Below are 26,905 nucleotides of genomic sequence, written 5' to 3'. Positions count from 1 at the left end.
CACCCCGTCCAGGTTGTTACTGTGTGCCTTGCACCCATTGAAAAGCTGGGATAGCCCCCAGCACCCCCCCCCCCCCCCCCCGTTACCCTAATTGGATAAGCGGTTACATTAGGGTCATGAATGTAACCAAAGTTACATTCATGACAGAAACGATAGTTACTCCTTACACAAGATTCATCACTTCTCAAGTTTAATGTCAAACACAGTCATGGACAATTTTGTATCTCCAATTGACCTCACTTGCATGTTTTTGGACAGTGGGAGGAAACCGGAGCTCCCGGAGGAAACCCACACAGACATGGGGAGAACATGGAAACTCCACACAGAATGGACCCGGACCACCCCACCTGGGGATCAAACGATCTTGCTGTGAGGCAACAGTGCCGCCCCAGAAAGAAGAGACTCTGTGCCCATTGCGTGACGGTTTAAGACAAAGGTTAAGACAGAGATGCACTGTCTCTTTTATTGCACAAAACTGCAAAACTTCACATTCCAGACTTAAGAGATACTGGAGGAAAAACTACCAGGATTCCCAGAGGGGGAGAGAATGACATTGGAAGTGAGGGAGAGGAAAATACTGGGAGAAAGAGAGGGGAAGTGGGAAATTGAGGAGCGAGAGAGAGAGAGAGAGAGAGAGAGACTCCTCCTTGTCTCCGGTGTCAAACTTGACATCAGCGCTCCTCGCTCGCGCTGTGAATGGTAGCCTAACTGAGCGGGGCGGCGGGACGCTCAGTGTTGTCGGTGGCATGCTTCATGGAGTAGTTATGTACCTTGCCTTGTCCGTTCATTTGCCGTCATGGGTTGCACACGCTTCCTACCGCTTCTGTTGCTTCTTATAACGCTGGTTTGCTGCGCTCAACCCGCCGTTTATCCGTCTAATGAAGGTAAGCACAGAGACGCTGCGTGTTTAAAAGAGTCGCGAGACGGAATGTGGAATGTGCGTGCGCGTGGCTGCTCTCAGGTTGGCTGTACCGGACTCGACACTGCTGTGTGTGACCACTCTTTAAACCGGGTTTAAACCGCCGGACTGACTGGATTATATGTGACAACCCCAGCAAACACTGAACATCAAACATTATACAGATTTTCCTTCTGAGATTTAGTAATTATATCCATGTTAACCGACTTAATTACTCACATATGATAGTGATCGTGCAAGTGCCACTGACACGTGTGTCAAATAAGTTCATAGTTATGCAGCGTTCAACACACGCACAGTTTGTTTAAGTTGTTAGATATTGCACACTGCGAAATACATTTAGCAGATAATGTTTTTTTTCTCACGGTAGTAATGAAAAGCTCGTTACAAGGAAAAATAAATGTAATGATTTTATAAAGGACTTAACTTTATTAACGTAAATCGATAACATAATAAATGTGCTTTATTGAATTACAAGGCAGACAGTCGAATATTCGTCCACATTCGAGTTTCCTCATCGGCCGACGGACTGTCACTCCACACAGTTACACCGCACATGTAGAAACATGTTTAAATTATATATAAAAACAACTTCTATACTTTTAAGACATTTAAAGAGGCTTAAACTTTTAAATAAAATAAATAAATCTTAAATTATATAATACTTAAAGCGTGTATTTTAACAAAAATAAAGACAAAGGCTATTTACTCGTATTTACATACTAGTTAATGTCACAGGAAAGCTAACTGGGATTTATTACAGTATGTAAAATAAACAAGTAAATAATGTATTAATATTGATATGCATTGTTTTCTTTAAAAACAGAATTTAACTGACATTTTGTTAGTCCTAAAGCCTTAAATCCAGTACTCAATGGACAAAAAGTATGAGTGGGACACTAAGGACAAAAACACCAATACTTTGTTAAAATAAAATAAAAAAAGTAAGAAAAAGATACACATTTATTAAACTTTACTTTTAGTTTCATAATGCAACTATATAAGCTACCAAAAGTGAACTCAAAACGCAAAACTAACAAAGTGGCAAACATAAACAACCTAAAGCAAATACAACAAATATAAAGTAATATAAAGTTGAATGATTGTAATACTAATAAATACAAGTATAACCTTTTAAACACATGTAATGTTATGTTACAATACAATGGCATTAAAAATGTCATACATTACGACACATTACTGTGTTTTTATTTTTTTATTTTCTTACTGTGTGAACTGATAATGAGCTTATATTATTTAGTGCTATTTAAAGGTGTAATTAGTGATATTAAATGTGTAATAGTGTTTTACATTTTATGCACTTTAGGTGCAAAAATCCAGCCAGTGAGTGTCAGTATAGAGCCACTTCATTGTTGTCATTATTTAGTGAAAATGATCAGCTTTTTCTCTTAATCTTACATTGTATATATTTTTATTATTACACTTATTATTTTGCACATACATGTTAACTTAAAGAACTAAAAACTGATGTAAGTTTAGTGTAGAATTATTGTAATCTAAAGTTTTGCCATCGCGCTTTAGATGGTATCTGTTTTATGCAGGTGTACTTTATGGCCTAGTTTAAAATATCCTATACTAACCATTACTAGCTTAAAATACTACTATTTTTAGTAGTTGAGTCTTGTTCTGTTTATTATATATAGAAATACGTATTGTCATTTATTACAATATTAATATTAAAACCATAATTACTTACAAAAAGTATTAATTTGATATTGTTTTAGTAATATATTATATATATTTTTTTTTTTGTAAATGGTAGAGCGCTGTAGACATTAACAGTTTTTAAAGAAAACACCAGTTCGGCCTGCTGTTCCATGCACAATGGTTGATTTATAAAGTGACACATTTTAAAAGTGGTACAGCCATAAGGTGACGATAGGTTTTTTCAGCACTGTAATGTAGGTGGTGTTTATGATCGGCACTATTTCTCGTGAATGTTCTCTGTAATGTTGCGTGAGTGTGAGTGTAAGCTAAAATTACACCTGGAAGCCTAAACATAATGTATTTTGCTGTTAAATATGAAGCATGTTGCCATTTAAATGACCAAATATAGGTTACATTTTATTAAAACTGTACAGTACTCACATCAAGTTCAATTTTTTTTTATCGCTCGGTCATAATCTGGCATATAGAGAATATAAAAAGCTAATTATACCAACACAGAGACATTTACATGTATAAAATACAAACAAATTGTCTTTACATTTGTTCATCAAAATAAAGTTGTAAATACATCGTTGTTTACTGAAAATTTTAGATAGATGGTGAAATTAAATAGGCAAAGTATATGTCAAAAAGTCAAGAATTCTAATTGTACTTTGTTCCAATTTATTAAAATGTTTATTATGATTTTTTAGTAGGTCTGTTTAGCATTATCGTGTACCCGTCTTTAGTATCCGTCTAACACAGACTGAGTGGTTTATGAGGAAGTCAGCAAATTACTAAATTAGCTATAGGTAGCTACTACTGTTTGTACTTGTACTACTACAGCTTCTACTGCCAATAATAATAGAAATAATGTAATAAAATACCCGTTTTCCCGTTTCATTTTACTGGTTGCTATTAGTATGTCAGGTTAAACTCTACATGAATGTTTTCATTTTCAAATACATTGTTCAGAGTACGTTTACATTTACAGCATTTAGCAGACGAGACTTACAAAGCGACTTACAAAAGTACTTCCATAGTGAATATTACTCTAGTTTAAGTAGACAAACGTCCCGTGTAAATGTCCCGTTAGTGTGTTTAACCTTGTATTTTGTTAAGACTTTTGTTAGTTGTCTTTGTAACAATAACTATTGTTAGATAATAATTTGTTATTGTTTGAACAGGTAAAAGCTACTTTATATATATTTTTTAAGTGTATTTTACAAAGGCTTGCATATTTTTATAATAAATTTCACAACAACGGTTATGTCCCATGGCAAATTTATATTTTCAATAATAATAAAAATAATATGTAGAAGAAACTAGCCTGCATTTTGCTATCTATCTTTAATCTGGGTAGCCTGGCCAGTGAAACAAACTTCTGTTTAAGTAAATAATTGTTTGTCCGTTTGTAAGTAACATCTGTGGCTTTAATGAATCCTGTAGGACTTTTCCCATGTATTTATGTCAGCCATAGCTTACAGTGATGAACATTGTCTTATTATTTGATATTATTTAAGAAGTATTATCAACTATTTATTCTAAACAAAACTCTTTTAAAGTTTAACGTTACCATAACTCACACTCATAAAACAAATAAAGGTAGGCCCTAAAACGACTCTCTGTGTTTTTATAGTATAATTGTCATTATAATGGTTGCACATTATCAAAGCTGTTACTAAAGGCTAGTGCTTTGTTACGTCTGGTTCTCTGATGAAAATCTGTTTACACAGACGCCCACAGTAAAAACTAGTGCATTTAGGACCTGCAGTGTGACATGCAGGAACACTGCTGGTTTCTTATAGGGAACGGACTGCTGTACAGCGTCTGGGACAGAAACACATAGAAACGCAGCTGAATTATTCATGCTCGGGAGTTTAATACTTTATTACCACCAGTGTAGGTCAGGTCTGTGTTATTTACATATCTAGATGCATATAATGTGCGGTTGTCTTTGTATTTTAAAAATAAACAGTATTTGTATTTGTTGTCTGTTGTACTTGTTGTCTGTAAGGTTGCCTCAGCCTTACTTTTCCTTTTTCCATTTTTCTCTCTTTGTTGTAGATTTTGAAGCCTCTATTTTATACAGATGACAGTAGGCAGCTGAATACTTGTATGCATTTAGTTATTTTACTGTTTTTAACATATGTGTGTGTTAATATTAAGTTTGGAGATATTCTAGCAAGCTTGTGGGTTTAGGGTGGAGATTAGGGGAGACTCAGTGGGACTTATTCTAACTGGTCCCGAACTTCTCTCTGACTTTCTTTAACACTCAATCACATTTAAATGAAATTGGGTTTGCACCAGTATCACCCCCTTGGACTACACCCCCTAGTTTGTTGTTCAGATAATAGCTATTGTTTTGGATTTATTTTTCAATTGGTACAGTGCAGTACAGTAAAATCTGATCCTGATAATGTCAGCATTTATTATAGATGAGTTGGCATGTAAATGTCTTACATAAGGCATATTTGTTGTCTTTTTCCTATCGCTGCTGATGTGTTCAATAAAGGCATCATATGCTGATGAAAGAAAAACAATACTGCCGCAAAGAGGATTTATCAGGACAATTGATGGTCATAGATCATTGTCTCTCTCTCCTGTATTGATCTGCCTGCACTGCCTCGTGTTGTTCATTCATAAGAACAAGAAGTAGATAAGTTATTAAGAAGCTGGCACTGCATTATTGACCTGAGCCTGATGTACCCTCATGTCTTGGTGGCTGGGTGGGTTTTGTCTTCGGAGGAGATTTTCTGCTTCTGCAGCTAAAGAATTTGCTTTAGCACAATAGCTATCTAATTTTCTGTTCTCAAATTCCCCCGGTCGGCTCAATTTGAGACGTTGGCTCGGCTCATTGAGAAAGTTAAATTGGAACCAATGGAGCTGTATGTCAGCTGCCATTATCTGACACAAGCAGATATCTTCATTATAGGAAATGGGCTACTGTATGGTAACAGCCTCCTGTTTTTGGTTAGTGTGGCACTGGAATGTAATAATCTGTCCATATCTTAATGCTTCAACCACTGATTTATCCTGGTCAGGGTCGCGGTGAGTCTGATTCATTCGGCGAAAGGCAGGAATCACCCCGGACAGATCGCCAGTCACCACAGACCAGTTAATATAATCTGAGTAAATAGTATTCTAAAATTGTGGTATGTTGTGTCCAGTGTTCCTTTACTAGAGATTAGATTATTTCATAATTTATTAAAGGTTTGGTTTGCAAAATGTGCACAGTCAAGAGCAAAAAAATACTTTCTTGCATGTTGGGGCAATTTGAAAATGCCACTTCATCTTTTGCATGAAAACCGAATTAGCCGGAACTATTTAGACACATGAAGAACATGCCAAACATTTTAAAGACGAGGAGATGAGGATCACTCACGCTATCTGCTGTGCCATCACTCCGCCCTATTAAAACACTTTCAGTCTGTCAGAACTAAAATAACTTGAAATAAATCTGAGACTAAATAAACATAATGGAAATCAAATTAACTAATTAAAAAAATTAAATAAAATGTCCATAATAAAATAAAAAATAAATATAGCTAAAAAAAACCCAAAACTATTCTTTTATTCAAAGTTAAAAGATAACTTAAAAGATAAAAATAAAAAAAACACTAAAAACTAAATTTAAATACATAATTTTACAAAAAGGTAGCAACACAGATACAGACAACATTCTCTAAAAAACAACTTTTTAAAACGTTAAAACATTTTTTGTGAATTTGAGATTTTTTTTTTTTTTTTAGACAAGTTTTTATTAAAGTGACCATGCCACTGTCCATTCTCTGTATTTGTGTAGTTTCTTTGGGCTGGACAGGACATCAGTAAGTGGGCGCAGTAAGTGATAAATCCGAGTCCTGGCTTCCATGCTATATGTTCCACATGTTAGCCATGTTTATGCAATAAGTACATCGACAGCAGCTTTTGGTCAAGTCAGGTCAGGTCAAGTTTAATTAATTTAATAATAAGCGCTTTTCACAATATACATCGTCTTAAAGCAGTATTACAGAATCCGGGACCAAAAACTTAACGTTCTCATTTAGCTTTGCTCAGTCGTACAGCGGTCAGGACAGAGAGATGGTAAAAGCTTGTCAGGGTTGCAGAATGAAGGTGTGTTTTATAGACAGCCACCTCTTCTCTCTTCGTTCCAGCATGGGACCACGTAGTGCAATAAAGCGCTCATGTCTTATAGATTTACAAGTCGACAGCCATTTTGTCCTACATTCCCTCTTCTGTATAACTCAAACCTCCAAACTTTTCTTCCCATGCTTTGTAGTAAAATAGATCAGTAATGCCAAATTACACCCGAGTTCAAAAATAAAGTAATAATAATATAGATATTGATATTAAATCGAATTCAGATAATCAAATAATAATAATAATAAAGTTCCCACTATTAGGCCTGTCACATTTATGAGATATTAGCTGACGTTTATTCTGTCTTTGACACTCTAATAACAAAAAGCTGATACTGCTGTAAATGATGGATATATGCTTTATAAGGAACAGCAATTTATTTGTCTGCCTTTCATAATTTGATAAAGAAGCAAATACTAGAAAGACAAAAATATTAATTAATTAATGAAACACTATTACTCAAAAAACACAAAGTAACAATTATAGAGCAAATATAAATGCTATATACTACATTATATAAAAAATATATGACAGCAAAATACTAATGGGTCACTATAAATTATGAGCTTATTTATGGGTTTTATTTTAGTATTTAAATAGTGATATAAAAATTATGATTTATATAATATATATTAATATTTTTTAATTTATTATTATTTGTGACTGCATTTATAACTAGCAGTAATTATTATTACTACCTAAAACAGGTGGAACAACTAATTAATAATACACATACTATTTTTATAACTAATCAAACATGTTTAAAGTAATGTTTTTATGACTACACTGCATTAGATGTGAGCCATTTTTATTTCTTTATTTATTTTTTTATTTAGGACTCTTAGGTCTGATTGGAATAAATTTAATAGTGCATTATTATTTTTTGTTCGTTTGTAACTGTAATTGATTTAGACATACATTTATGCCATGCTGTTTAATTTGATTAATTTGATTGATTTTGGGACAGTCATAATTTGGGACAGTTTTGTAATTTGAAATTGAATTTTTTTTTTTTATGTCTACATGAGTACATAAAATCATAATAATCTGATATGTCATAGATTTATTGAATTGCTTAAACATTTTAAAACTGAATTGACAGTTACAAAATATACTATGACAAAATAACAGGCCATATTTTTGTCATCCAGTAAAACTCTAGTAATATATTCTTTATTTATGTACTTTATTTATTTTTCCAATTACAAATACTTACAGTACTTACAGTAACTTTTATATTTAAGTAATTATCATTTCTAATAATTATACATTTTATTTTATTCTGTGACTTGCCTTACCCAAAATACAATCATTTTATAAGTTATAGACTTAAAAATAACAATCATTAATTTAAATATGGCAGCAAAATATACATTTATTTTTAATGAATCATATGTTTATCAATGTTAAGATTTTTGTTTAAAAATATTCTGTATCCCTTTATATTTATATAAAACTACTACCTAAAACAATATCACTGCACTTTGTACCACACTTAACTTTGTACTTTTTACAAATGTATCATCTCAACTGTATATACCATCAGTATTTTGCAAATTTGCACATGGCACTATTGCACTGTTTACACCAGCACAACAATAATGTGTATACTGTATATACTTGCTATACTTATACACTTCACTTTATTTATTCTCATTCATTACCCATTCATGTAGCCACTTTAGTCACCTTTATTACTCTGTAAATACATATTAGTCTATACACTGTACAGTACAATCATTATTATTTGTTTAATAGTCTTAATATTCTTATATGTCTCCTCATTTCACTTATCTGGTCACTGGTTAGATGCTACTGCATTTCGTTGGCTCTATACTTGTTTACTCTGCACAATGACAATAAAGTTGAATCTAATCTAACTATATGGTAATAAAAAAAAGCAAATGGTCAATCACAGTCATTTTAAAGTATAATAATTAGTAGGGATGCATCGATACAATTTTTTCCCAACCGAGTACGAGTACAAGTACATGTATTTTTGTACTTGCCGATACCAATACCGATACCAATACCTATTTAGAATACCGTTTTTTTTAAACAAAAACACACGTGAGAAGTGACGAGAAGTTTAATGATACCACGTCCAAAAATGCACGTCAACAAGTAGCGAGTGATCAAAGTGTTTGTGCGCTGACGTGATGAAATCAATGTGATTTGGCAACACGAATAGCATGGATTGTTCTGTAGTGAGTTGGAGGTTAATAAATATTTTTGCAATGTTGGTGTTTTGTTGTTATGTTTTGTAGAGAACGATCAGATCAGAAATACTGTAAAACGTGTGTGTGTGTGCCGGTGTATTCTGATATAAACTATATTATCCCCCTGTCCCACCTGTTTACACTCCTCTCCTGCGTTTCCCCTCACACCGTATCCTGCGTTCTCATTGGCTGTTCGACATGTCACTCATTCCCAGTCGCACATCTGAGATCAGATATCTGACGTGCTAGAAAACTCGAGTGGTCGGCGAGCCGGTCGGATCGAGTTGTTGGGTAGTTCACACTTTGCGATCGAGAGCCGAGTTTTGATCGCCGAGTTGCTCCCGAGCCGGCAAATCTAGCGCCGATCAGTCGCCGAGCGAAAATCAGGGCAAAGATCGTGTAGTGTGAACTAGGCATAACGCAGCAACGTGCACTAGGCACACGGTATCGGATGTTTAGTATCGGAGCCTCGTTTGCGAGTACGAGTACAAGTTAATGAGCGCGGTATCGGGCAAATACCCGATACCAGTATCGGTACTCATGCATCTCTAATAATTAGTTTGAATAATGTAATAATTATTACAAGCCTACGTGTAATATTATGTAACCACAGTCAGTGTGTTATTATTGTGGTGCTTATGGTCTGATTGGTTATTACATTTTGAAAATGTGAGTACATCTCATCTCCTGAATGTGGGAAATATAGAGATCAGATCATTCTGTCACCAGAATCATTTTAATAATCTTCTATAGTAATTTTAACACAGTTTTAGATCACAATTTGAAGATGCTTGTCAGATTTGGTTTTCCTCTCCTCCGTTTTTGATTCCTATCAGTAACAACACATAGATTTGTACATAGAATCACCGCGGTAGACATCACCATGTGAGACACCACCACCCACGGTTCAGACTTGTTCTGTTAGCAGGACAGGATTTAAAATAAAAATATCCTCAGATGTGGGTATTATTTCCCAGTCACCCAAACGGCTGTACAGGCCATAGCTATTTGGAAGAAGAGTCTGAAGTACTAAGAGAACAGGCTCGCAGTGTTTGTTTAATTTAATCGTGCCATGAGAGTAGCACAGCTGAATAAATACTCCAGTGTCCAGAACGTACATGCCTCCTGGGAAACGGGTGGAATGGTAATGGAAGCTAACAAGGGATAGATGCTCATTTGTCTTTCTTTTTCTTTTCTTGCAGTTAACCTGTTGGATTCCAAAGCAAGCCAAGGGGAGCTGGGATGGATTTCATATCCACCGCATGGGGTATGTATGTCTGAGTTAACCATAATTCTTAGAACAAACATAGAACATAGTAAGTAGTGCAGTTTAATGACTCAGATTGAAAACCTTCTTTTTTCAGTTAAATAAAATTAGTTCATATAAGCTTTGGATAAAAAAAGGGAAATGGTACGCTCTCTCAGGGTGTGTAAATTTTATTTGTATTCTTTAAGCCTAAAAGGCCCAGTAATGGCAAAGTTTATTTTTCTAACTATGAATCGGTCTCGTGGGCTACTCAACACAAACCATTATTAAATTTTTATTAAGTGGTTAAATTACTTCTTGGCAGTTACTTATGGTAATCTAGTAATTTGCTCCATGTAGCTGGTTTCCACTTGCTCTTTTCTTGTTGGCACTGTAAAATGGAGCTTGAATGTAATGTAAATGGCTGGCAAAAAGACAAAAAGATGAAGAAAGCATGCTATTAGAATGATGCAATATTGTAAATGTATTTCTGTAGTATCTAGGTCTTTAGCTAGCCAAATACATGATACATCCAAAATGATCTGAGCTTTTTACACCACCAATGTGGTAACAATTATTTTATTTATGTCATTGCCATAACCAGTTAAGGAGAATACTGAAGATTGAGTCTTTCAGGGGAATTTTCTCATTTTTCTCAAATTACTCAAGACTTTTACCTAGTTTTTAATGATAAACATTTTGCCCCGTGAGGCATGCCCTAAAAAATGATTGCCCATAATATTCCAGCACAGCACTGACACTGATGGATGGGTCGCCCGCCTTCTGCCGTTGTAAGCACAAACTGGGCTGGTTAAACTAATTAGAAGCTAAACCTATCAGACGCTCTCCACGTGGCCACCTGCTTTAGAAAGGATAGCAAATAGGAATCAGCTCAAAGTGCTCGAGTCGTTAAACACGCAGTTCTGTTTATTAAGGCTCCTTCAGAATGCACCAGTCCTTAGTCTGGGATTCATTACTTGCGGCAGGGGGGATTATGCTGCATTCGATACAGTATTACCCAGACTGCCTGGCTGTGCACAAGGCCATGATGTAGCCCAGTGCCGACGTGGCAATTATCTGTTCTGTAAAGGGAAGAGACGTGGGGCTTCATTATCTAGTGTAGATTAGGTGTCTGATAATGCCTCGACACTGTGCATTAGGCATCATTATGCTGGATCACTTCTGAAGGACACGATGGTAAAAACAGCCGTTTAAAGCTCCACTGGGATAACTTTAGCCAAGCTTTTAATTTAATTTAAGATTTTCAAATTAATAGTGGATTGTTGCTACACACTGGTGAATATTTACAGAAATTGTTTGAATTCTAATTTAAAATTGAATAGATAAAGCACTGTTGGTTGTGTAAAAAAATATTTAGGTGGTGGATCATTCTCAGCACTGCAGTGACACTGAATGGTGGTGGTGTGTTAGTGTGTGTTGTGCTGGTATGAGTGCATCAGACACAGCAGTGCTGCTGGAGTTTTTAAATACCGTGTCCACTCACTGTCCACTCTATTAGACACTCCTACCTAGTTGGTCCATCTTGTAGATGTAAAGTCAGAGACGATCGCTCATCTATTGCTGCTGTTCGAGTTGGTCATCTTCTAGACCTTCATCAGTGGTCACAGGACTCTGCCCACGGGGCGCTGTGGGCTGGACGTTTTTGGTTGGTGGACAATTCTCAGTCCAGCAGTGAGGTGTTTAAAAACTCCAACAGCATTGCTGTGTCTTATCCACTCATACCAGCACAACACACACTAACACACCACCATGTCATTGTCACTGCAGTGCTGAGAATGATCCACCACCCAAATAATACTTACTCTGTAGTGGTCCTGGACAGTGAGTGTAGAAACATGGAGGTGGTCATAATGTTATGCTTGATCGGTGTATATTCCAACCTCTTAAATCTGTTTAAGTGACATATGAAAATTATTGTCTTTTGATATACCGTATATGAATATATATACACAGTATATGCAGTATATGGTTGGTGTTTTTGTGTACTAAAAGCAAAAGCGAAAAGTGCCCAGCTGCACGAAGTGTGAAGAAAAGCTGCTGTATAAACTGGGATTAGCACATCATATGGCAGCGGTAAGGTAAACGCGCAGTGCACAATGCGTTATAGTTCCACAGTCGTAAAACAGCGAGGAAAAGGCATTGACTGATAGGTTGCAGTTGTCATGACGGCCTAGTGTTGGAAATCGAAGCCGAAAGAAGCATTTACAGCCACTTCTACTGTTTCCAAACTTGGTGTGGGAATGATTTTAAGTTAATAAAAAGATAAACACAAGGTTGGAGTGGGTTTGGGATCGGGTTTGAAAAATTGCAGTGGTGTTTTTGTTGAGTAACAGCAGTTATAGCTGCAACTATATATAAGAAATAACACTTACATACACGACATCTTTAACTTTACAAATAATAAGATAAAATGTATTTCTTGTAGTTTCCTGTAGTAGTTTCTTGTTTTTAAACATGCAATGAATTGTACATGTTAGATTGATCTTGTAGCCACTGTGTGTGTTGGTGTGTTTAAAAAAAGAGTTTTTTGTTTAATACAATTTTTTTTATTGCCAAAAAAAACAAACCTGTGGGTCATACTGTAAATGTAAAAATATATAAAGTGTACACATTTTAATGTAAGTTTAAAGTTTTATTATGATTCTTTTAACCAGCACGAGTTCCTTTAGTGCAGCAATAAATAATTCTTTTTGGCAACTTAAGTAAAAAAAAAAATAATAACCCCGAAGCCAACACCCTAACCCAACCCAGCTTGTTCAAAATGATTCATTTAGAGTTTTTTTTTGTCTATACTGGACAGAGTGCTATTTTGTTTCTAGAACTGCTGTTTTCTGACAGTGTGATTTAAAACAGTTACTAAAATGATAACACTTACCTTTACCAGTCCTGGAGTGCAATAATATAACAGTAAATTTGACTTGGCATCTGAACAGAATGGCATATCCAAAATTCCTTCTGTGTGTAATTTATTTTGCATATACACTGATTAGCCATAACATTATGACCACCTCCTTGTTTCTACACTCACTGTCCATTTTATCAGCTCCACTTACCATATAGAAGCACTTTGTAGTTCTACAGTTACTGACTGTAATCCATCTGTTTCTCTGCATGCTTTGTTAGCCCCCTTTTCATGCTGTTCTTCAATGGTCAGGACCCCCACAGGGTCACCATAGAGCAGGTATTATTTAGGTGGTGGATCATTCTCAGCACAGCAGTGACATTGACATGGTGGTGGTGTGTTAGTGTGTGTTGTGCTGGTATGAGTGGATCAGACACAGCAGCGCTGATGGAGTTTTTAAACACCTCACTGTCACTGCTGGACTAAGAATAGTCCACCAACCAAAAATATCCAGCCAACTGCGCCCCGTGGGTAGCGTCCTGTGACCACTGATGAAGGTCTAGAAGATGACCAACTCAAACAGCAGCAATAGATGAGCGATGAAACTCCAGCAGCGGTGCTGTGTCTGATCCACTCATTCCAGCACAACACACACTAACACACCACCACCATGTCATTGTCACTGCAGTGCTGAGAATGATCCACCACCCAAATAATACCTGCTCTGTGGTGGTCCTGACCATTGAAGAACAGGGTGAAAAAAGGTTAAAAAAGGCATGTAGAGAAACAGATGGACTACAGTCAGTAATTGTAGAAGTTCAAAGTGCTTCTATATGGTAATGTTATGGCTGATCAGTGTATATATACAGTGCCTTGCAAAAGTATTCAGCCCCCTTGAACTTTTCAACCTTTTGCCACATTTCAGGCTTTAAACATAAAGATATGAAATTGTAATTTTTTGTGAAGAATCAATAACAAGTGCGACACAATTGTGAAGTGGAACGAAATTTATTGGATATTTTAAACTTTTTTTAGAAATAAAAACCTGAAAAGTGGGGCGTGCAATATTATTCAGCCCCTTTACTTTCAGTGCAGCAAACTCACTCCAGAAGTTCAGTGAGGATCTCTGAATGATCCAATGTTGACCTAAATGACTGATGGTGATAAATAGAATCCACCTGTGTGTAATCAAGTCTCCGTATAAATGCACCTGCTCTGTGATAGTCTCAGAGTTCTGTTTAAAGCGCAGAGAGCATCATGAAGACCAAGGAACACACCAGGCAGGTCCGAGATACTGTTGTGGAGAAGTTTAAAGCCGAATTTGGATACAAAAAGATTTCCCAAGCTTTAAACATCTCAAGGAGCACTGTGCAAGCGATCATATTGAAATGAAGGGAGTATCAGACCACTGCAAATCTACCAAGACCCGGCCGTCCCTCTAAACTTTCAGCTCAAACAAGGAGAAGACTGATCAGAGATGCAGCCAAGAGGCCCATGATCACTCTGAATGAACTGCAGAGATCTACAGCTGAGGTGGGAGAATCTGTCCATAGGACAACAATCAGTCGTACACTGCACAAATCTGGCCTTTATGGAAGAGTGGCAAGAAGAAAGCCATTTCTCAAAGATATCTATAAAAAGTCACCTGGGAGACACACCAAACATGTGGAAGAAGGTGCTCTGGTCAGATGAAACCAAAATCGAACTTTTTGGCCACAAAGCAAAACGTTATGTTTGGCATAAAAGCAACACAGCTCATCACCCTGAACACACCATCCCCACTGTCAAACATGGTGGTGGCAGCATCATGGTTTGGGCCTGCTTTTCCTCAGCAGGGACAGGGAAGATGGTTAAAATTGATGGGAAGATGGATGGAGCCAAATACAGGACCATTCTGGAAGAAAACCTGTTGCAGTCTGCAAAAGACCTGAGACTGGGACGGTGATTTATCTTCCAACAAGACAATGATCCAAAACATAAAGCAGAATCTACAATGGAATGGTTCACAAATAAACGTATCCAGGTGTTAGAATGGCCAAGTCAAAGTCCAGACCTGAATCCCATCGAGAATCTGTGGAAAGAGCTGAAAACTGCTGTTCACAAACGCTCTCCATCCAACCTCACTGAGCTCGAACTGTTTTGCAAGGAAGAATGGGCAAAAATTTCAGTCTCTCGATGTGCAAAACTAATAGAGACATACCGCAAGCGACTTGCAGCTGTAATCGCAGCAAAAGGTGGCGCTACAAAGTATTAACGCAAGGGGGCTGAATAATATTGCACGCCCCACTTTTCAGTTTTTTATTTCTAAAAAAAGTTTAAAATATCCAATAAATTTCGTTCCACTTCACGATTGTGTCCCACTTGTTGTTGATTCTTCACAAAAAATTACAATTTCATATCTTTATGTTTAAAGCCTGAAATGTGGCAAAAGGTTGAAAAGTTCAAGGGGGCTGAATACTTTTGCAAGGCACTGTACATACAGTGTATCACAAAAGTGAGTACACCCCTCACATTTCTGCAAATATTTTATTATATCTTTTCATGGGACAACACTATAGAAATAAAACTTGGATATAACTTAGAGTAGTCAGTGTACAACTTGTATAGCAGTGTAGATTTACTGTCTTCTGAAAATAACTCAACACACAGCCATTAATGTCTAAATAGCTGGCAACATAAGTGAGTACACCCCACAGTGAACATGTCCAAATTGTGCCCAAAGTGTCAATATTTTGTGTGACCACCATTATTATCCAGCACTGCCTTAACCCTCCTGGGCATGGAATTCACCAGAGCTGCACAGGTTGCTACTGGAATCCTCTTCCACTCCTCCATGATGACATCACGGAGCTGGTGGATGTTAGACACCTTGAACTCCTCCACCTTCCACTTGAGGATGCGCCACAGGTGCTCAATTGGGTTTAGTCCATCACCTTTACCTTCAGCTTCCTCAGCAAGGCAATTGTCATCTTGGAGGTTGTGTTTGGGGTCGTTATCCTGTTGGAAAACTGCCATGAGGCCCAGTTTTCGAAAGGAGGGGATCATGCTCTGTTTCAGAATGTCACAGTACATGTTGGAATTCATGTTTCCCTCAATGAACTACAGCTCCCCAGTGCCAGCAACACTCATGCAGCCCAAGACCATGATGCTACCACCACCATGCTTGACTGTAGGCAAGATACAGTTGTCTTGGTACTTCTCACCAGGGCGCCGCCACACATGCTGGACACCATCTGAGCCAAACAAGTTTATCTTGGTCTCGTCAGACCACAGGGCATTCCAGTAATCCATGTTCTTGGACTGCTTGTCTTCAGCAAACTGTTTGTGGACTTTCTTGTGCTTCAGCTTCCTTCTGGGATGACGACCATGCAGACCGAGTTGATGCAGTGTGCGGCGTATGGTCTGAGCACTGACAGGCTGACCTCCCACGTCTTCAACCTCTGCAGCAATGCTGGCAGCACTCATGTGTCTATTTTTTAAAGCCAACCTCTGGATATGACGCCGAACACGTGGACTCAACTTCTTTGGTCGACCCTGGCGAAGCCTGTTCCGAGTGGAACCTGTCCTGGAAAACCGCTGTATGACCTTGGCCACCATGCTGTAGCTCAGTTTCAGGGTGTTAGCAATCTTCTTATAGCCCAGGCCATCTTTGTGGAGAGCAACAATTCTATTTCTCACATCCTCAGAGAGTTCTTTGCCATGAGGTGCCATGTTGAATATCCAGTGGCCAGTATGAGAGAATTGTACCCAAAACACCAAATTTAACAGCCCTGCTCCCCATTTACACCTGGGACCTTGACACATGACACCAGGGAGGGACAACGACACATTTGGGCACAATTTGGACATGTTCACTGTGGGGTGTACTCACTTATGTTGCCAGCTATTTAGACATTAATGGCTGTGTGTGGAGTTATTTTCAGAAGACAGTAAATCTACACTGCTATACAAGTTGTACACTGACTACTCTAAGTTATATCCAAGTTTCATGTCTATAGTGTTGTCCCATGAAAAGATATAATGAAATATTTGCAGAAATGTGAGGGGTGTACTCACTTTTGTGATACACTGTACATATACATATATATATATATATAGTTTTGAATGCTTTCAGTGCTTATGTGTCTCAGCAGCAAGACATGTAACGGAGTTATTGGAAGCAATACAGCGTTGTTCTATCACATGCATTGCAATAAAAAGTGGGATTGAATGGAATGGAATGTCCTGTATCACATGTATATTCAGCAAACGTCCATGTGATAACAAAAGAACCCTAAATATGTGCCGTCTCTAAATAAGTAATTCAATTCAATGCAAGAAAGAAGAGGATTATTATTACATTCTGTTTCTCTAAAACATAAGCTCCTTTTATACTCTTGTAACAGGGATTCGCCAAATGTATTTACCAGTTGGTCTGTTTATAATAAGTGTACATACAGAGAGGGAGTTTGGCCATATGACACACGCACACACAGCTCCGCCAAATGTACCAACTGGAGATTTTCACATTGTCTTGTTGCTGCTGTAGCTGGAGGGGGTTTACTGTTGTAAAGTGATATTTGGAAACATATCTTTAGTCAGCCCATCAAATGTTGGCTCATAAAGTCATGAGAGAATAATAGAACTAAGTTTTATTTATGATGCACTTTTTATATAAAACCAACGATCAAAAAGTGTTTCACATGCACAGTGTAGCGAAGTTTTAACCTCTGAGACATATAAATACAGAGACAAAAAGAACAAGGGAATATGTGATAGGATAATGATGTTTGTTAACAGTTGATTTAGCTAAAAAAAAAAAAAACACACCATGATTTTACAAAGCTAGAATTGCCTTTGATTCTGCTGCAAATTCATCTCTTTTACTGTTCATTAAACATAAACATACACATCATTATGATCTAGCATAGAGAATGCTTTATAGCATTTGTTATGAAGAAAGTCTCTATGATTCACAGCTAAGATTTGACCTATTTGATTGATCTAGCAAAATCTCACACTGACAGAGACATGCATACAAGAAGCGTCTAATTCATTCTTAAAGCCACAGATCATTTGTGAAGGGATTTAAGATCAGGAGGGGTTTGATCTCTTATTCTGATGCTTGTCTGGATTCTGACAGAAACTCTCTGTAAGAAAATGATGCATCACTTAGATTGGCCAGATATGAAGAAATTGCAGTAATCTATTCTACACAGAAAAGAAAAATGTTTTTTAATGCATTCATTTATTTTCACTTACTGCTTTAATTGGGTCCAGCTTTAGGTCGAGCTAAACTTGCATACAAACACTTAATATTAATTTCTCCACCTTCTTTATGTTTACATTTCATTTACTACTGTTTATTTGTGACACTGAGCTCATCAGTGTTAAGTCCTTGCTCTTTTAGGGTAATCACCAAGAAAAGTGTGATTTTTTTTTTTCATTAGAATTCATACATGTACACAGTGTTATTATAGTTTTTAATTTTACATGACCTTTCATTTTTATTTTGTTCATTTTTTATAATTTGATTTCACTAAAAGGGTCAATGATAAATTATAAAAATCATTTAATGTGACCACGTGTTTTACTGTTTGACTGAAAGATAAAATATTATAAAAAATATTTTTAAATATTTAAACCAAATTTTAGAAGTAGCTTTAGGTTAAGCTAAACTTGCTGCAGTGAGAACAATTAATATCAGTCTTAACACTTAATATCAATTTCTCCATTTTCTTAATGTTTACATGTGATTTACTACAGTTTATTTGTGACTTTGGTGTCAGAAGTCCTGTGGTGTACTGTTGCTATTTTAGGGTGATCATCAAGTAAAGGGTGATTGAAAAAAAAGAGAATTTATACATGTACACGCCGTTATTATAGTTTTTAATTTTACATGACGTTCCATTTTTATTTTGGTAATTTTTTTTTATTATTTTTTTACACTTAAGGGTTAATAATACATTATAAAAATCATTTAAATGTGACCACATGTTTTACTGTTTGACAAGGTAAAATAAAGATAAAATATTATACAAAAAGTTTTAGAAGTAGCTTCATTTGAGTCCAGCTTTAGGTCAAGGTAAACTTGCTATGGTGAGAACAATCAGCAAATGCAAACACTTCAATCAAAATCAATTTCTCCACACTCTTTATGTTATTTGTGACTTATTTATGGTAAATCCTGACAGAAGTCCTGTGGTGTACCGTTACTGTGGGTAACTCAGTATTGTGATACAGTAGGGTGACTTGTGCCACAATGATCTCATGCATGACAGCAGACAGTTCGTATAATGTGCTTCTCTCCAGTGTGTGATCCACACATCATATATGATATTTCATTTGTTTTGGCAGTCGCGGTCTAAGCACAGCCGTTCTCAGCAATATGGTAATGTGCTGCAGCCCAGGCACCTGGATTTCATTTTAAGCATCGATCACTGGTGAACACAATTGGCAATTCAAAAAAATACCTCATATAACCAAAGTAGCTTTGACAAATCACCACTTGAATTTTCCATATTTTACTTTGCAGCCCAGTTTTCTGCCTGAAAATTCATAAACACATTGTTCATAACACAGTTTTAGACTCTCTGGTGTAAAGAAAGAGTCTTTATACCAGACAAGTGTAAGGCAGTTGCTAGAGCCACTGATTTAAAACAACATTTTAGTCTCTTGGTCATAATTGATACTTTAAATTGACTTAATGTAAGTTATAATCAGCACAGTGTGATTTGTGTGAATTTTATCTGACATAAGGTATAACTAATGAATCACTAAATGACTCTCATTAGCTCACATTTTTTAAAAGCAACAGTTTGATTCTAGACAAGACAGTGCAGCGGAGATGGGAGATGGGGCAATAACACAGCTTGTCTATAAGAGTTTGGTATGTTTTCCTTCTTGTGTCCAAGTGAGTGTCCTAAGGTTACTCCAAAAAAAAAAAAGGTTATACAACAAATATATGCATGCATGTAAATAATTACAATACGTTCAGATTGGACTAATCATCAACAAAAGTGTGATTTAAAAAAAAATTAGAATTCATACATGTACACAGCGTTATTATAGTTTTTAATTTTATATGACATTTTTATTTAGTTCCTGATTCTTATTTTTATTATTTTATTACACTAAAAGGATTAATGATAAATTATAAAAAATTTTTAAATGTGACTACATGTTTACTGTTTGACAGAAAAAATAGTATAATTAATATAATAATATAGTAAATAATATAATAAATAATATCACAATTAATTTAATTAATTAAATTATAAAAAATAGAACTAAATTAATCAAATTTAATTTTTAAACAAAGTTTTAAAAGTTTATGATTTTGGATCACCTATCCACAAATAAAAATAGTTTTTTTTATCTGAAATATTTAACAATCTGAAATATTTCTTTGTTATTTATTTATGTTACATTACAAATTTTTAGTTTTTAATATATATATATATATTATATATATATATATATATATATATATATATATATATATATATATATATATATATTTTTTTTAGAATACAGTATAAATCTTTACTGTTAATTTCTGTCTGTGACTGTATTTATTAACAGTAATTACTGGTTATTCTTATGTTGTTGTACAGTTGATTTTGTTAAAAAAAAAAAATAAGAAAATAAAAATCACCATGAATTTACAAGGGCTGTAATTGCCTTTGATTCAGCTGCAAATGAATCTTCTTGTCTGTTCATTAAACTAACAGGTACATCATTAAGATCTGGCATAGATAATGCTTTATTCAATTGTTATGAAGAAAATGTGTGCTCTTTGTGTTTTAATAACTACCACTTACCTCCAGACAGATTCCTTAGTCTGAGAGCACACTTGCTAATGAACAGCTCATGACTACTTAAGACAACCCACTTGACTCCAACAAGAGCTTTTATAAACTCCAGCTTAAAGAAAATCCTAACAGTGTTCCATTGTTGCTATAGGACATATTTTTTTCAAACTGTGCTACCATTAACACTTGTAGTATTTAAAGCTAGACGTACTCTAGATGACCTTAGAAAAGTTGATCTGCGCAAAGTGCAGTAAAATAAAATGTCATCATTTAACATGTGTGCGAATATCCTTTTAGATCTATTAATTATCTCAAAACATAGTTAATAAATACATTAAATGAATTCATTTCATTTATTATTCTGACTCACACTCATTATGGTCATGTGAAGCGTTTGCACAATTGCTGCCTAGTTTATGATTTGACTTCAGCAGTCATTGGTTTTACTGATACTAGTTTAATTGTTTCTTACTCTTTTCCAGTGGGAGGAAATCAGTGGTGTGGATGAGCACTACACACCAATCCGGACCTTCCAGGTGTGCAATGTGATGGACTACAGCCAGAACAACTGGCTGAGGACCAACTGGATTCCTCGCAAGTCTGCACAGAAGATGTACGTGGAGCTGAAGTTTACACTGAGAGACTGCAACAGTATCCCTATGGTGCTGGGGACCTGTAAAGAGACCTTTAACTTACACTACCTGGAAACAGATGAGGACCAGGGGGACAAGTTCCGTGAGCACCAGTTCTCAAAAATAGACACTATTGCAGCCGACGAAAGTTTTACCCAAACGGACCTAGGCGATCGTATACTGAAGCTCAACACAGAAGTAAGGGAAGTGAGTCCTATTACAAAAAAAGGCTTTTACTTGGCCTTTCAGGATGTAGGGGCATGTGTGGCACTGGTCTCGGTACGAGTGTACTTTAAGAAATGCCCTTTTACAGTACGAAACCTTGCTGTGTTCCCTGACACGGTGCCCATGGACACTCAGTCATTAGTAGAAGTGAGAGGCTCATGTGTCAACAATTCCAAAGAAGAGGAGCTACCAAAAATGTACTGTAGTACAGAAGGAGAATGGTTGGTACCTATTGGGAAATGCCTGTGTAACGTTGGTTATGAGGACAGAGGAGTTACCTGCCAAGGTAAAGTTATATTTTTCTTCATTTTATTTAGTTTTTCATTGCAGTTAATCTCGACACACATGCTGTAGAAGTGAACGGAATGCACTACTGGGATTTTGTTTACTTGTTTATTCTACTAATTTAATCATTTCCTGTTAAACAAAATGTGTTCTGGTTAAGCTGAGATTACTAACATTTCTACTTTCCTGGGAGAGCTGAATCTGCAGTCTAGTTGGGAAGTAAAACAGATACACCTCTGCTCTGTAAGCCATTGTGGGTGTGGGTGGGTGGGTTAGATCTGTGGTGTAGACATCCACCGAAAAGCAGCTTGAAACAGTTAGGACGGTGAAATATTCCAATCTATCACCTCATCACGGGACAGAATGGATGTGTGTTTGGCATTTAGGACATTTGTGGTGGAAGGTGTGTGTGTGTGCAGGGCGCCTGCAAGATTCCCTTAGTGGTTACAGGAAAAAGGTTAAATCCTGTAAAGAATACCAGGGTTTTTGGTGTACAACATGAAGCGCACAAGAATGTGATAAGATGAAATAAATTAGTAAAAAAGGTTTATCAGTCCTTTATGATTTAAAGTAATACATAACAGTAATACATTATAGAAATGTATAAATGAAAACATAGTTTTATATAAGATAAACGTGCTATTTACAATTACAATAAAAAAATTAACTGACATTTATTTTTTATTGCCACTGAAGTGCACAATAGTGTTGAATTTTTCACATCTAGTGTAAAACAGGAGATTTTCTATCACCTCAGACTGAATGATTTATGAGTGAGTGAGTAAGTAGACCAGTGTAAATGCTGTGTGATGTATGGGGGAATTATCTCAGGCTGTAGCGCATTTCTGACAGGCTTTGTTAAGATAAGATGTAAGATATAAACGTTAGACTTGACTGATAACATTTTGCAAAAAAAAACATTTGATCTCTATCTATATATCTGTCTGTCTGTCTGTCTGTCTGTCTGTCTGTCTATCTATCTATCTATCTATCTATCTATCTGTCTGTCTGTCTGTCTGTCTGTCTGTCTGTCTGTCTGTCTATCTATCTATCTATCTATCTATCTATCTATCTATCTATCCTTATGTCTATCTATCTATCTATCTATCTATCTATCTATCTATCTATCCTTATGTCTATCTATCTATCTATCTATCTATCTATCTATCTATCTATCTATCTATCTATCTATCTATCTTAATGTCTGTCTATCTATCTTTATGTCTATCTATCTATCTATCTATCTATCTATCTATCTATCTATCTATCTATCTATCTATCTATCTATCTATCCTTATGTCTATCTATCTATCTATCTATCTATCTATCTATCTATCTATCTATCTATCTATCTATCTATCTATCTATCTGTCTGTCTATCTATCTATCTATCTATCTATCTATCTATCTATCTATCTATCTATCTATCTATCTATCTATCTATCTATCTATCTATCTATCCTTATGTCTATCTATCTATCTATCTATCTATCTATCTATCTATCTATCTATCTATCTATCTTTATGTCTGTCTATCTATCTTAATGTCTGTCTATCTATCTTTATGTCTATCTATCTATCTATCTATCTATCTATCTATCTATCTATCTATCTATCTATCTATCTATCTATCTATCTATCTATCTATCTATCTATCTATCTATCTATCTGTTTGTCTATGCATGAGTTTTGCAGCTGTAAATGTAAAGCATTAGTCTACTGTGAATTCATCAAGATATAAGTCTTTTCTGATATTTTGTTTTGTTTGAAGATTAAAGGCAACTTCATGCTTTAAATACAAAATCCACACTGAATTAGAATTATTATTGATTTGTGTAATCAGGAGGGTGCATCATAAAAACAGCCCAGAGCTCCTAGGCCAAAAAAATACCAGCTCAGACAACTATATTCAGTCTGATTTATAATTTCAGTAATTTTTTTATTTTTTTATTATCTTTGTAGTGACTTGCATTATTTTTTGGGGACAAAGTTTTTTGATACAGCTTATCAAGCTGTCCGTGTTTGCATAATTATAATGTGCATACTGTAAAACTCATTTATATAACTATTATAAACTGATATTGCCTTTTTTAAATGTTTTTATTTTTATTATGCATTTTCCCCCCAAATTTCCTCTCATTCTAGTTGTATCTAATTACCCGATTTGTAGAGTCACGCACCAGTCTCCTCTATCCCTCATCTTGAGCATTAAGCATGTGTTATAGATCAGCCAGCATCGTCCATATAAGCACTCGGGCGGCTGTTAGCAGAGCTGAGATTCAAACTCACGAGCTGGACATGTCAGCACTGGTGGGCTAGCTCACTTCACCGCTGCTCCACCTGAGTGCCCCTCTGCTGTTACAATGTTGATTTTGGAGGACACGCTATTTTCAGCTACATTCCGAATATATGTTTCCTTTGTGCAGCCTACCATTTAAGAAACACTACTCTAGAGTACTGGAGGCTACTCGAGGCTCGGAATATGAAATGAGTAAGAATGGTAACATGAGGCTGATGGTCTTTTTGAATAGTAAGCATACTAATGCTTGTCCGTGGTATTATTTAAAAAAAATAATAACAATAACTCAAGTATCCCTCATGTCTTTTTCAACGGGGCCCTAAAATGTTATTCACTTTTGGAATTCTATGAGTTTCTATTTGAATTTTTATTTCTATTCAATTTAGACTTTTAGTGTTTATAGAAGATTGAGATTTTATTGAAAGCCAGTGTGAAAATGTGAGCATGTTTTGAAGATAAGTATGTGGATGAACTATATAGATAATACATTGTGGGCTCCTGAGGAGCTCCTGCGGAATCTTACGCTGTGAGTGTTTACTGATGAAATAGATGTGATGTGACACAAACTCCCCTCGCATGAGTCAGGTTCGGACGGGAATACATCTGCTGCTTCAGGAAACCGGAACACATTTGCTGCTTATGTGGATAATTGTAGGAAGGGAAGGAACAGAAATGTTTGTGCAGTTGTTCTCTTAGTTAGACTAATAGGGATGTAACGATACACTCTACCCACGATGCGATACGATTCCTGATACTGGGTTCACGATAAGATTTTTTCCCGATTTTTTTAAACAAAATGAAATCGAGTTTCCTTTTATTATTTCTCTTTAAAAATTTAATTAAATACTGTATTTGTGCTTATCTTTTATTTATCCAAATAATGAATGTCCTTTTATTTCTGAGGTAGGTACAAACTATGCAAAACAAAGCTGCACATTTCCCTTTCTGTGTAAAAAATCCCACATTAAATAAATAAATGAATAATACAAATAAAGAAAGTATCCTTACATGAATACATTTGGCTGGAAAATCCCATACCTGGCAACCCGGCAAGTGCCGTCAACCAGGCGAGGTAAATGGCGCCAGTGCTGTTTAAAGTGAATAACGATTCATATTACATGAATTACAGATTCAAATCGTGCCACATGTGCACCGATTTTTAACTGTCTTGTGGTGCATCGTTACATCCCTATAGACTAATTCACTTTTACTGTTGTCATTCAATGGTGAAGGGCAGATGGGTAATATAAAGGCTGAAATCTGGCACCTGGCACAGCTGGGTTTACCAAGACAAGATCAGAAAGGACAGCATAAGTCTTAGTGAAATCAGTCTTGTCTTTGGTTACTGCCTGTAATGAGTTTCACATGTTCTTTCATGCATGTGTGGGTTTTCTCTAAGAACCCAGGTGCCAGTAGGTGGACTAGCTACTGTACATGAATGTTTATGTAGGTAAAAGTGTGTGGCCTTAGACAAACTGTTTACAGTGGTAGCTTAGTGGGTAGAGCTTTGGACTATCAATTGAAAGGTTAAGAGTTTAAATCCCAACTCTGTCATGCTGCCACTGTTGGACCATTGAGCAAGGCCCTTAACCTTCTCGACTCCAGGGGTGCCATACAATGGCCGACCCTGCGCTTAGACCCCAGATTCTAAACAAGCTGGGATATGCAAAGAAAGAATTTCGTTGTATTGTACACATGTATACACTGATCAGCCATAACATTAAAACCACCTCCTTGTTTCTAAACTCACTGTCCATATCAGCTCCACTTACCACATAGAAGCACTTTATAGTTCTACAATTACTGACTGTAGCCCATCTGTTTCTCTACATACTGTTTTAGCCTGCTTCCACCCTGTTCTTCAAATGGTCAGGACCCCCACAGGACCACCACAGAGCAGGTATTATTTAGGTGGTGGATCATTCTCAGCACTGCAGTGACAATGACATGGTGGTGGTGTGTTAGTGTGCGTCGTGCTGGTATGAGTGGATCAGACACAGCAGCGCTGCTGGAGTTTTTAAATACAGTGTCCACTCACTGTCCACTCTATTAGACACTCCTACCTAGTTGTTCCACCTTGTAGATGTAAAGTCAGAGACGATCGCTCATCTATTTATTGCTGCTGTTTGAGTTGGTCATCTTCTAGACCTTCATCAGTGGTCACAGGACGTTGCCCACGGGGCACTCTTGGCTGGATATTTTTGGTTGGTGGACTATTCTCAGTCCAGCAGAGACAGTGAGGTGTTTAACAAACTCCAGCAGCGCTGCTGTGTCTAATCCACTCATACCAGCACAACACACACTAACACACCACCACCATGTCAGTGTCACTGCAGTCCTGAGAATGATCCACCACCCAAATAATACCTGCTCTGTGGTGGTCCTGGGAGAGTCCTGACCATTGAAGAACAGCATGAAAGGGGGCTAACAAAGCATGTAAAGAAACAGATGGACTACAGTCAGTAATTGTAGAACTACAAAGTGCTTCTATATGGTAAGTGGAGCTGATAAAATGGAGAAACAAGGAGGTGGTTTTAATTTTATGGCTGATTGGTGTATGTACACATAACAAATATTATGGGGTGATAACTTGCCATTATTATTCAGTATGGA

General features: G+C 36.3%; 1 protein-coding gene across 1 annotated transcript in view; it reads left to right on the top strand.

The window, feature by feature from the left end:
• The first annotated feature begins 728 nt into the window (after positions 1-728).
• epha3 (eph receptor A3) overlaps positions 729-26,905 on the top strand; it is a 126,785-nt gene continuing 100,608 nt past the window's right edge. Inside the window, exons 1-3 of the mRNA XM_063006562.1 lie at positions 729-884; positions 10,152-10,216; positions 21,334-21,994. Coding sequence (XP_062862632.1) covers positions 797-884; positions 10,152-10,216; positions 21,334-21,994 — 814 coding nt within the window. The 5' untranslated portion in view covers positions 729-796. The remainder of the gene's footprint in view (positions 885-10,151; positions 10,217-21,333; positions 21,995-26,905) is intronic.

The sequence above is a fragment of the Trichomycterus rosablanca genome, chromosome 12 (assembly GCF_030014385.1).
Source record: "Trichomycterus rosablanca isolate fTriRos1 chromosome 12, fTriRos1.hap1, whole genome shotgun sequence".
In the NCBI taxonomy this organism is placed as follows: domain Eukaryota; kingdom Metazoa; phylum Chordata; class Actinopteri; order Siluriformes; family Trichomycteridae; genus Trichomycterus; species Trichomycterus rosablanca.
The sequence above is the reverse complement of the archived record's forward strand: the minus strand, read 5'-3'. Positions and strand labels throughout refer to the sequence as shown.